Below are 12,028 nucleotides of genomic sequence, written 5' to 3'. Positions count from 1 at the left end.
TGTATTTTCAAACTTCAGGTATTTCACTGTCGCTTTAATGTCAATGTCTATGATAATAAGAGCCGATAAACCTTTGCCCGTCTCGGTTTATTCATTTATTCTGAAACTATCGTTTCTTAAGTTATCATTGGCAAACTTTCCCTGGGAATTTATTTGTGTATTGTTTTTAAATGTATAAATTAAATAAGTGTAGATGCTATCCCTTTGCTGTGCTGTTGCAAATATTGTCATTGTGTTGGATTTATCTTGATTTTGATTTACTTATTTTGAAAAAATGATATAAATTGGGTCGGCATATTGCAACAGCTCTTTTGCCTGGGAACATCCGGCCTTTCTGTTTAGTTGAAATAAGACATTTGCAGGGCGCAGTCACTTTCACGTGTGATTGGCCTGTTATTTTGTTATTTTACACCACGAAGCGTGTCCGGGGGTAGCAGCGCGTCACGGGAGACCCTCACCCGGCTCGCGTGGGCGTGTTTCCGCTCGCAAACGCTTCATCACGACAGGCGTATTTTGAGAAAACACGAGAGCTTCTCACTCACCTATTTTTACTCTGGAGAACTCCAGGGGCCTGGCTGCTCTCAGCGGCCCTGCGCCCCGGCTCCCGGCCCCTCCCGCCCTCCCGGGGGTCCCGCCGGTTCCGCCCGCGTCCTCCGAGCCTCTGCGCGGCCGGCGCCTCCCGCCCGCCCCGTGAGCGCAGAACCTGCCAGAGAGGCAAAGCCAGACGCGTGTCCAAGCCGCGGCCGGGGGCGGCCACGGGGTGGCCGAGGAGAGCCTCGCCGGCCGGGCGGGTCTGCGCGGCCTCCTGCGTCCGGGCGGGGCCCCTGCGCCCCCGCGTGCCCGGCCGGCGTGGAGGGGCGCAGCCGGGCCGCCCCGCGCCCGTGTCTCGGCGTGGCGGGAGGGGGGCCCTGGGCCCCGCGGGCGCCCTGGACACGCCTGGACACGCCTGGACACGCCTCGCTCTGCTTCTCCGCAGCCGAGGGCGCGTGCGGGGGCACCCTGCGCGGCACGAGCAGCGCCATCTCCAGCCCGCACTTCCCCGCCGAGTACGACAACAACGCGGACTGCACGTGGACCGTCCTGGCCGAGCCCGGGGACACCATCGCGCTGGTCTTCACCGACTTCCAGCTGGAGGACGGCTACGACTTCCTGGAGATCAGCGGCACCGACGCGCCGTCCGTCTGGTGAGTGGCCGCCGCCCGCCGAGGGCGCGGCGGGGGGCCAGGGACGTGCGCGGGCGCTGCGGGGCTCCCCGACTTGGGCGCCGCGCGGGGCTCCCCGACTTGGGCGCTGCGCGGGGCTCCCCGACTTGGGCGCTGCGCGGGCTCCTCCCCACCCAGGCGCTGCGCCGGCTCCCGACCCGGGCGCCGAGGCTGCGCGGGGCGGCGCGGGCGTCCAGGCGTCGGCGGCCCCGCGCGTGTCCAGGGCCCCTCGGACACCCGCCGCCGGCGCGGCCCCAGGAAGCCTCCCGCAGCCGCGCGCATCGCCGTGGACAAGGCGCGCGTGGCCGCGTGGCCGGGAGGCGCGGGCCAGGCCCTCGGCGGCCCGGGCGTCGGGGGCGCGGTCGGGGGTGCAGGGGGAGACCTCCCAGCGCGGGCGTGGCCGGACACGACTTCCAGTTATTTAATTCCTTAGCGGTGGAGACGAGGCCGGGTTAGCCGTGCCCGGCGGACCGTGAGCTGCGTGAACCGTGTGTTCAAGTGCAGGCGGGCGGAGCAGAGGCGGCCACTGGGCACGGGGAGGGCGAGGATGACCAGCATGTCCCCCGCGGCTGCGAGCGTTTCGGTCAGAGCGGGACAGCCCGTGTTCTGCGTTGCTGAGGCCAAGGTGATGCAGTTTTCCCAGACTCAAGACTCAGAGCGCAGCGGCCTGCGGCGTCCCTGTGCTGACCTGAGAGCCGTCCATGCAGTGACCGCTGTCAGCACCATCTTTGTTCTGTTTCCTTCACCTTGAGCAACACCCTAGATGGCGCGCGTTTCCCGTTGGCTGATTTTATGTTGTGACTTTGGCGTTGAGCCGTCACCACTTTCTTGAAGTCACGGTCTCCGCTTGTGCGCCAGGCACACTGGACACAACCTGCAGTCCCGCTGGGCTCTGGCCTGCGGTCAGCAGCCGGCCAGCACCCGTGGGCGATCATGGAATTATTCACATCAGAGCGGGCGGAACTGCATCATCTCTGAGTCCGTCCATTGAGCCTCTGTGCGGTGCCTGTTTTCTGTCAGTCGTCACGGGAGACGCATGGCGAGGCCTCCCCAGATCCAACACGCCGCTGTGGTCTCAGGAAAATGACCACAACAGGAAACAGTTGGGATCTGGTCTTCCGAGGCCCACGGGCCGATGGGCGAGGGACCCCGGGGCACGGCGGGGGTGGCCGTCTCGCTCCAGGCCCGCGGGCCGCGAGAGCAGAGGGAGGCGTGCTTGACCAGGCTTCCAAAAGCCGCTCCTCCCCCAGGCGGACTCGGCTGTGTGGGCAGCGCTGAGGCCAGATGTCCACGTCAGCCTGAGATTAAAATCCAAACTAGCGGCTGCGAAGAGAAAGGCCCGGCACAGTGAAGCAGAGCCCCGCAGCAGGACGAGGGCCCTGACCCACCACGACTCCCCGGGGCACGGGCGCCGCCCTCGTGTCAGGGAAGAGGGGGCAGGAGCCCCCGCCTGGCCCTCAGCTTCTCCGCACCTTCCTCTGCTCTCCACATCCCCGGGCCCCGGCCCCCACCGGTGACGGGGTGGGCCAGACTGGACACACTCGGTCGGTGCCGAGAAGGTCCTCCGTGCGTCCCCTGGCCCTGGGTCTCGGGTGGAGGGGCCCTGGTCCCCTGGTCTCGGGGCTCAGCCTTGCCCTCTCGATCGCCTTCTCTGGACACACGGTCAGCCGTGCTGACGGGCACCTTGTGGCCCCAACTGTCCTGGCTCAAAAGCCCCTCGGGGTCCCAAGCGGTGTTGCCGGCCCGTTGTCACTGCAGCCCGGGGGGGCTGGGGGACAGGAGGAGGCGGCCTGAGCGCCCAGGCCCACCCAGAGCTCGCCCTCAGGGGCGCTGGCTCAAGGACACCCCTGCACCACCCTGTCCCCAGCCGGTGCCCACGGAACACGGGGTGTGAGCTGGGCCCGTCCGGGAGTCGGTCGCCATGCCCTGCGCCGTGGGTTCGCCTCAGAGCCCTGGACCAGCCGCCGCCCTGGGAGGCCTGAGGGCAGCCTGTCCGCCAGGCCCGGGGGCCACGCGAGCCGGACGGCTCTGCCTCAGCTGCTCCTCGGGGGCGCCCGGGGAGGTGGAGCAGCGCAGCCGCCCAGGACTGCAGGGCCGGGCTGGCCACGCGAGGTGCTTTTCCCGGTTTCAGGTCGGTCTGCGCCGTGACCTTGCGTTCTGGGGTCTCGGAAAGCTTTGCCCTCCCCAGACGCAGGCGGGGGGAGGCCCTCCCTGGCTGGGCTGGTGAGCGGGGGTCTCCCCAGCAGGGCGGGTGAGGGGGTCTCCCCAGCAGGGCGGGTGAGGGGGTCTCCCCAGCAGGGCGGGTGAGGGGGTCTCCCCAGCAGGGCGGGTGAGGGGGTCTCCCCAGCAGGGCGGGTGAGGGGGTCTCCCCAGCAGGGCGGGTGAGGGGGTCTCCCCAGCAGGGAGGGTGAGGGGGTCTCCCAGCAGGGAGGGTGAGGGGGTCTCCCCAGCTGGGAGGGTGAGGGGGTCTCCCAGCAGGGCGGGTGAGGGGGTCTCCCCAGCAGGGCGGGTGAGGGGGTCTCCCCAGCAGGGCGGGTGAGGGGGTCTCCCCAGCAGGGCGGGTGAGGGGGTCTCCCAGCAGGGAGGGTGAGGGGGTCTCCCCAGCAGGGAGGGTGAGGGGGTCTCCCAGCAGGGCGGGTGAGGGGGTCTCCCCGCAGAGAGCTCGGCGGTGGCAGCCATCACCCCTCGCTGCCCAGCACTTCTGGGGGTATCGCTCTGTCGGGGCGCCACAGGGTGGGCTGATGATTCGTTTCATTTCCATCAACTGCGAGCGAAACGACCGACTCAGCTGCGCTTACGTCACGGTCGCCATGGCTACGGAGCCGTGTCTAAATGCGGGCGTGACGTCACGTGCCCGGCCCCGGGTGTTCGGTGTGGGGGCGCCGCCTGCCCCCGCCGCGTGCGCCTCGCGGGGCTGTTCCGGGCCCTGCCCCCCACAGCCCCTCCTGCCCCCCACAGCCCCTCCTGCCCCCACAGCCCCTCCTGCCCCCCCACAGCCCCTCCTGCCCCCCACAGCCCCTCCTGCCCCCCACAGCCCCTCCTGCCCCCCACAGCCCCTCCTGCCCCCCCACAGCCCCTCCTGCCCCCCACAGCCCCTCCTGCCCCCCACAGCCCCTCCTGCCCCCCCACAGCCCCTCCTGCCCCCCCACAGCCCCTCCTGCCCCCCACAGCCCCTCCTGCCCCCCCACAGCCCCTCCTGCCCCCCCACAGCCCCTCCTGCCCCCCCACAGCCCCTCCTGCCCCCCCACAGCCCCTCCTGCCCCCCCACAGCCCCTCCTGCCCCCCACAGCCCCTCCTGCCCCCCCACAGCCCCTCCTGCCCCCCCACAGCCCCTCCTGCCCCCCACAGCCCCTCCTGCCCCCACAGCCCCTCCTGCCCCCCCACAGCCCCTCCTGCCCCCCACAGCCCCTCCTGCCCCCCACAGCCCCTCCTGCCCCCCCACAGCCCCTCCTGCCCCCCACAGCCCCTCCTGCCCCCCACAGCCCCTCCTGCCCCCCCACAGCCCCTCCTGCCCCCCCACAGCCCCTCCTGCCCCCCACAGCCCCTCCTGCCCCCCCACAGCCCCTCCTGCCCCCCCACAGCCCCTCCTGCCCCCCACAGCCCCTCCTGCCCCCCACAGCCCCTCCTGCCCCCCACAGCCCCTCCTGCCCCCCCACAGCCCCTCCTGCCCCCCACAGCCCCTCCTGCCCCCCACAGCCCCTCCTGCCCCCCACAGCCCCTCCTGCCCCCCCACAGCCCCTCCTGCCTCCCACAGCCCCTCCTGCCCCCCCACAGCCCCTCCTGCCCCCCAAGCCCCTCCTGCCCCCCACAGCCCCTCCTGTCCCCCTGGCAGAGCGCCACGGGGGCGTGGCCTCGAACCCCCGTCCTGCCTGGCGGGGAGAGGAGAGGCCCGAGCGGCCCCCCAACCCCCTCCAGTCTCGGGGCAGCTTAAACCTGCGCCCCCAGCCGTCTCCCCTGCAGCCCCCAGACAGTCTCCCCTGCAACCCCCCGCCAGTCTCCCCTGAACCCCCAGCCGTCTCCCCTGCAGCCCCCTGCCAGTCTCCCCTGAACCCCCAGCCGTCTCCCCTGCAGCCCCCAGCCGTTCTCCCCTGCAGCCCCCCGCCGGTCTCCCCTGCAGCCCCCCGGCCGTCTCCCCTGCAGCCCCCATCCGGTCTCCCCTGCAACCCCCCGCCGGTCTCCCTTGCAGCCCCCCGGCCGTCTCCCCTGGGCGCCCCGGTGCTCCCTCCCAAGGCCTCAGATGCCCACAGCCCGCTCGGGCAACCGCACCTGACCCTAAACCAGCACCCAGATTTCAGGTGCACCAGGTTGGTGAAGTTGCAGGTATTTGTTTTAATGATTTTGAATACGGAATATTTATATAATTTACTTGACGGCAGGTCACGTTTATCTGGATAACAGGCCACACTTTAGGGCCAAGCGGTGTCCAGGACACGGCCCCACACGCAAACCAACCCCCACGTCCCTGGTCTGAGGCGGCGCTCGCAGGAAGGCAGGCCCAGTGGGGACTCCAGCGGCGTCCAGTTGCGCCCTCCTCTGCCAGTGGGGCCCCCACAGCTGACCGCATTCACTGAGACTGCGTTTCTGAGCTTTCTTGTGTCGCAGGCAATGGGAAAACTGTCCCCCTGGGGATCTGAGTTCCCTTCACAAAATGCAGAATCCCCAGTTTCGTGCCGCGCCTCTATTTTCTATTATTTTTTTAAGATTTATTTGTTTGTGCATACAAGAACTGGGGTGCCGGCCAGAGGTGTGGGGATGAGCAGGCTCACCAGAGACAGAGCGGGGAGCAGAACAGGTGTCTCCACTGAAACCCACTGCTGAGGGGAGCAGCGGGGGACAGGAGAGGGCTGCTGCGCCCCGTGGGTATTTCCCCAGCCTGCCGGGGAATCCGACTCGTGCTGCAGAGGCTGCCGATTGCCCCATAGGCTGCGTCTTCACCCCCTGCGCCAGCAGGGAGGCCCCACGCCTCTATTCTCATAGGGTGTTTGTCCAGGGAATAAGCAAACCAGCACGGCCCAGTGACAGCTGCCAGGGACACGTGTCTTAACCGCAGCCGCCTCCCGGGGCCCTCCTGCCGGCTCGTTCCGGTCACTCGCAAGTCTTGCTGTGGACGCCGCTCCTCCCTGGAGCAACCAGCTGGTCCCCCGCATTGTCCAGTTATGCCTTCTGCTGTCTTCATGTCGGGTTCTCTCAAAACTTGTCTCGTCTAATTTTCTCTTCTTTAGCCCACGCTTTCCGCGGGGGACTGCGTGGGAGGAGGCCCTTTGGCGCGGCCCAGCACTCGGCCCGCAGCAACAGCTCGTCGCTGGGCGTTGTGCAGGGAACGCGGCCACGGCTGAGAAGCCCCTCCGGGGCAGCAGCCTGCACGGTAACACTCCTTGACTTTGTTAAGGAGAAGCAGCTCCATCAGAGCCAGCACTGCGAAGCGTTCCCACCCGCTGCCCAGCGGCCGGCCCCTGGCCCTGGCCCTCCACACGCAGCAGCGGCGGCGGCCCCGGCCAGACCTGGGTGTGAGCCGGAGGCGGCTCTGGGCCTGCCAAGTTGGGCTCAGTGGCCCAGGGCCGGCGCCCTCGGCAAGGCCCAGACCCCGTCTGCGGGATGGAAACGCCGGGCAGGGCCTGCGGGTGGCTCCTCTCCCCAGCGCTCTGCTCCTGGTGTCTCTGCGCACATGCGGGCCGGGAGCTCAAACACAAGCACCGCGTTTTCCTCACCCACTCGCCTGACCTGCCGCCAGCCCCTGGACCCCATTCCCTGCCACATGAGTAAGCGGCGTGGACACAGCGTGCGGGCCTGCCTGGAGGACAGGGTCTCTGGCGGGGGTGTGCCCGGAAGAGGGGTTGGAGCGTTCTCGGGAAGTTCCACTGCAGTATCCCCGGGGGATATTGTATCACTAAGAGAACACGCCTGAAACACTCTCACACACACACACACACACACGCGTGCGCTCTCCCCGTCGCGTGTGCGATGACGGGCGTGTTGATTAGCTTGATCATGGTGCATGTTTCACACTCTGTCTGCATATCAAGTCACCGCATTGTGCGCTTCCGAGCCTGCCGTCGTGTGTGGCAGCCATTCCTTAACAAAGCTGCAAAATAACCAACTGCCGTCAATACCGTCAGGCTTCCCCGAGAGCGAGCGACTTTGCAGTCGTTAACGATGTCCAGCATTTTTAATGTGGGCCCTTCACTCCCGAGAGGCCTCAGACTGCCGTGAAGGCTCCTCAGGCAAGATGGGGCTGAGCCGGGAAGTTTCAGGTCATCCCCAGCCTGGGCTTCACGGCGGGGTCACGGGCCTCCGTCCACAGCTCCGGCCCAGGGGTAGAGGCTGCTCGGCCGTGGCCGCGTGAGCAGCGAGGGAGGGACGAGGAGGCCAGACCCGCCGCTCAGCCTCCTGGCCTCCTGCGCCCCGTGGCTGCAGCCTTGTTCGCGTCCGCCAGTATCGCCGCATCCAGATGACCTCGCTTTGGACTCTTTTGGAGAACGTTAGGCTAAAAAGCTAAGCAGGTGCCCTTGCCACAGGTTACTCGGAGCTCTTAACAGCTCGCAGGCCTGTGCTCAAGGTGGTGTGTCCAGGAGCCCCTGCGAGGACCCGCATGTCTCAGACCCTGAGCCGATCAGATGCAGCTGCCGCGGCCGGAATATTTAAAATCGCAGACACATTCCTGGTTCTGCGATGACGCCTCTTGGGAGGTGGGTTCCAGGAGCGCGGATGGAGACGATACGAGCGGGATGAACCCACAGTCCATGGATGCTTTATAATAAGAGGTGAAACTTGCCTGCACCGAGGGGGACGAGATTGGGGGTGGTAGTGCCACAGCTGCTCAGGGGCGCTTGAGGCCTCCTGGTGTGGCCCCCGGGGGGTGCCTGGCCCCGGGAGGGGTTGGCCTGTAAGACGCTGAATCTTCACTGAGGCGACGCTTTCCTGGAGGACAGAGCTCGCAGCTCATTTTCACCCCAAAGGAGGTTCCCGGCTCCAGGATGACAGCAGGGTGCGGAGGCCGCAGTCCCGGCCACCCGGCCAGCGCAGGGTCGGGTGCGACGCGGCTCTTGGGGGGACCGTCACAGGCAATCAACAGGGGTTGCCTGTCCACGGGGACCTTCCCCGCCACCACGGTGGGGGGGACATGAAATCAGAGAGCAGCTCCATCCTCCTGCTTATTAAATGTGCTCATAACCTGTGTTTACAAATTGCTTCCACTGGCTTGTTTGAACAAAACACATGCAGCATAATATAATGAAAAAGAAAATGAATGCCAGAAGGAGCAAAGTAATTAACTATGAATGGAGATTAATAGAATCATGGAAATCAAAATTAATATTTAATTTTTAATTTCCAGGCTTCTCAGGCAAAAAAGGAAGCTGGCGATTTACCACATTCTCATTAGCAAAAAAAAAAAAAAAAGACATTTCCAAATTTCTCTTAAGAATGGCAAATATTTTCTTAGTGCTATATCTGAAAATAAAATCTAAAATATTTAACACAGTGAGCAAGAGAAGATGAAATTTAATAGGAAATCATGTGTGGGTGGTGCGAGGTGATCCCCTTCACCATGTTACTCTCATCGCAGCCACACAGGTGCAGACGTGGGACTTGGGGTGCAGCTCACACCTCTCTGGCTGCGAGGCTGCCTCACATCTACGCCCTAAACATCCGCCGTGTATTGCAGTCAAGTCTTCTCCAAGCTCGTCGTGGTTTTCAGGCGCTCACCCCCGAGAAGCTTGTGATTAAAAGGATCCTCTATTCGCGTGACGTGTGGCCTAGACGTGTGTTTGTGTGTTGGTTTCCTTGGACGTAAACAGCGTTAGGCATTGTGCACTGAATCCATTTTATTTTGATGTGATTTATGATTCACATCTGTTTCTCAGTACCCGTGACTTTCTGGTGTGAAATCAGTCAGTTGTGTGCACTCGGGTGATGAGTGAACAATGAGTAGAACTCCGTTATTCCTTACATAAGTTTGACTGTAAATAAAATCCAGATACTGGGCAATTATTCTTGCCTAATAATATTTGACTTTAACATAAATCCAAACTCTTGAAATAGAAGTATTGATCAATAATGGTGTGAAATTAGGACCCTTTCATGTTATGGAGGGAAGAGGAATGGCCTGGAAATGAAGACAGAAGTTCAGTCTCTTTGTGTCTGTGTCTCAGATGAACTCGATCCCCTTCTCTGTCTGGAGAAACCATCTACTTAGATCAAATTCATTCACTTCATTTTCATGTTTACCCACTGCCTCTAGGCTCCACGCGATCCTCTTGCTTTCACAAAGTTTGCAATCCATAAACACACAAAAGGCAGACGCTGATCAACTGTGGTGAGGTCCATAAAGGAAATGGAGTGAAAAAAAAAGGCAGTCAAGAGCGCGTGTGGTGGACTCTCCTGACAGGCAGTAGGAGAAGCGTGGGTTCGCAGAAACACAAATGAAGCGGAGCTCATGGACGGGGAGCCCGGCCAGATGAGCCTCATCCGTCTTCGAAATCCATTAGTCCAAGTTCTGCAGACGATCAAAAGCTGATGGAGTCTGTCGCCGCGAGGCCGGCCTGCCCGGAGAGCTGACGGAGTCCTCCAGGAGGAAATGAACGGACACTAATTAGTACCGAGACAAAGCAGGCGACGCTGTGAAACTCACTGGCTCAGTCAATTATGAGCTGAGCGGGGAGAAAGGAAAGGGCCGTCTAAGCCGCTGCCCGCTGCCCTGCCCGTCCGGGACACTGAGGTCGGAAGGACCCGGGGAGGCGCCGCGAGGCCTGCAGGGGTGGCGGGGGATTCAGGGAGAGGCGTGTATTCCGTCACCCCCGCACCTCGCAAAACAGGGCAGGGTCTGTACATGCTAATGCTGCTGCTCGGCTGGGAGCCCCGAAGGAGCCGCCCGGCTCCCAGAGTCGTGTGCTGGGCTGGGCCGCGGTCAGGACGTGGGTCTTGGACCCGTGGCCTCCCTCCGTCAGGTACCGTCTCCCCTGGGCAGGACACTGGGCGGCCGGCACCCACGTCTGTGTCGGCTGCAGAACGGAGAGAGCCGCGGCCCCACCTGCATGGACCCCCCGCTGGGAGGCCCGCGTTCCCGAGCTCTTCGGGGCCTGGACGCCTGTGCCACGAGGGTTGTCAGCGCCAGGGCCCCGGCACTGGCCAGGCACCTGGGCACAGGACGGGGACGCCCCCGGGACTGGCCCACGGAGCCCGCAGGCCATGCCCGTCACTGCTCTGGATGGCAGCTGGGGTGTTGCCTTTTGACTTGAGTCAGCAAAAGGTCTTTGCGAAGCGTTTGTCACTCTAGAGGCTGGGAGCAAACACATCAGGAACAAGGGGACAGGCTCGCCCGGACGCTTCTTGCCCCGGAGACTATTATCCGTCTTCGAAACAGCTTCGGCGTCGTGGCCGGAATTGTCAGATTTACATCCTGACATGGCGATTAAAGCGGCGCTGATGGTAGGAGGACAAGGCGTGGGTTTACTCTGACAGGGGAGAGGAAACCAGGCAGACGCATTTTTAATCATTTCTGAAAGTCACCACGATTCACGCGGCAGCCCGTGGAGACCGAACGCGGAGCGAGCGTGGGTCCCGGGCCCCAGGCCTCTCCCCGGTAGTTTCGCGCCAGGTTCAGGGACAGGAAACCCGGCCCGTGAAGCTCGTCTCTCAGGACGTGGGGAATCGTCCTCCCACTTTCCTTCGCATGATATTTTTCATCTCTGCTGGGGACGAGCCGTGGCGGCCTTCACGCCGCCGGCCGGTGCATCACCACGTCTGTCTTATGTAAACACGGAGGCGCCACCGCGTCTCCACGTTGTCCTTGAAGAATGTGTTTCCATTAACAGCAGAGAGGTTTACGCGGTCAGCAAAGGAAGCTGCGAGAGAACACTTTCAGCTGCCCGGCCGGCGCCCCCGAGTCCGCGGGCTGTGAGGCGGTGCCTGGCCGGCCTCTGACTCGTCACCTTCTGTCAGGCCGGGCCGGAGTGGAGCCGCTGGCGGTGCGGGAGCCACGGGTGCTACCACGGGAGCCCTTCCTCTGAGCCACGCATGGTGCGAATCTCTGTCCATGTGGAGCCATCGCCCCTGTGGGCAGGTGCCCATGTCCCCAGGCGGGGGCGGCGCCTCTGGGATTGACCAGGGTGCCTGACAGCTGCATGAGGGGAGGAGAGGGCCCACCGCGCCGTCAGAGGCAGAAGCGCCCTGCTGAGCGTCCACGACTCGGGCTCGGCGTCCCCCTCGCTCCTGATGCCCAGGATCACCTGGGACTGTCCCCGGACGGGCCTGGCACAGCCCTCTCTGTCCACGTGTGTGACAACATTGGAGCACCGCGGCGCAGGGCAGCACTGAAGAAGGACCCCACTGTCCGGAAGCAGAGGGTGATGACATCACTAGGAATTAAGAGAGTGACGTCACCGGGCGTGGGGGGTGCTGAACCCCCAAAAGGCAGCTGGAGAGACTTCGGCTTGGAAAGTAACAAAGTCAAAGTGTTGAACGGGATCGACTGTGGAGACGATTAGACATGTTTATCAGAAACGTTAATGCCAATCAATTTGGGGGTTGGTTACTTCTGCCTGCCACACCCCACTATTCAATGCTCACGGTCGTTTCATAGGGCGCATAGATCACAACAGGGATGCAAAATGCATTTTATGATACTCAGTCTTCAGGAAAAGTGAGGTGGGCAGCATTCTGTGAATTTAAAACTTCAGCTAAAGATGCTAAATAACCACCAGATTGTCGCGGGGGGGGGGGGGGGCGGTCGTCTCGCCAAGCCCGACGCCCTGCCGCTGTCCCGCAAACTCCTGCGCAGATTCCAAGGATGCAAAGCTCCCTTTGAAATTGGAAAATGCTTCCTTTGG

General features: G+C 63.4%; 1 protein-coding gene across 1 annotated transcript in view; it reads left to right on the top strand.

The window, feature by feature from the left end:
- CSMD1 (CUB and Sushi multiple domains 1) overlaps positions 1 to 12,028 on the top strand; it is a gene marked incomplete at both ends in the record, with an annotated part of 639,423 nt that overhangs the window by 451,496 nt on the left and 175,899 nt on the right. The window contains one exon of the mRNA XM_084232118.1: positions 977 to 1,184. Coding sequence (XP_084088244.1) covers positions 977 to 1,184 — 208 coding nt within the window. The remainder of the gene's footprint in view (positions 1 to 976; positions 1,185 to 12,028) is intronic.

Source organism: Talpa europaea, assembly GCF_964194135.1.
Source record: "Talpa europaea genome assembly, chromosome: 4".
Classification (NCBI taxonomy): domain Eukaryota; kingdom Metazoa; phylum Chordata; class Mammalia; order Eulipotyphla; family Talpidae; genus Talpa; species Talpa europaea.
This window is presented reverse-complemented; position numbering and strand designations above follow the sequence as displayed.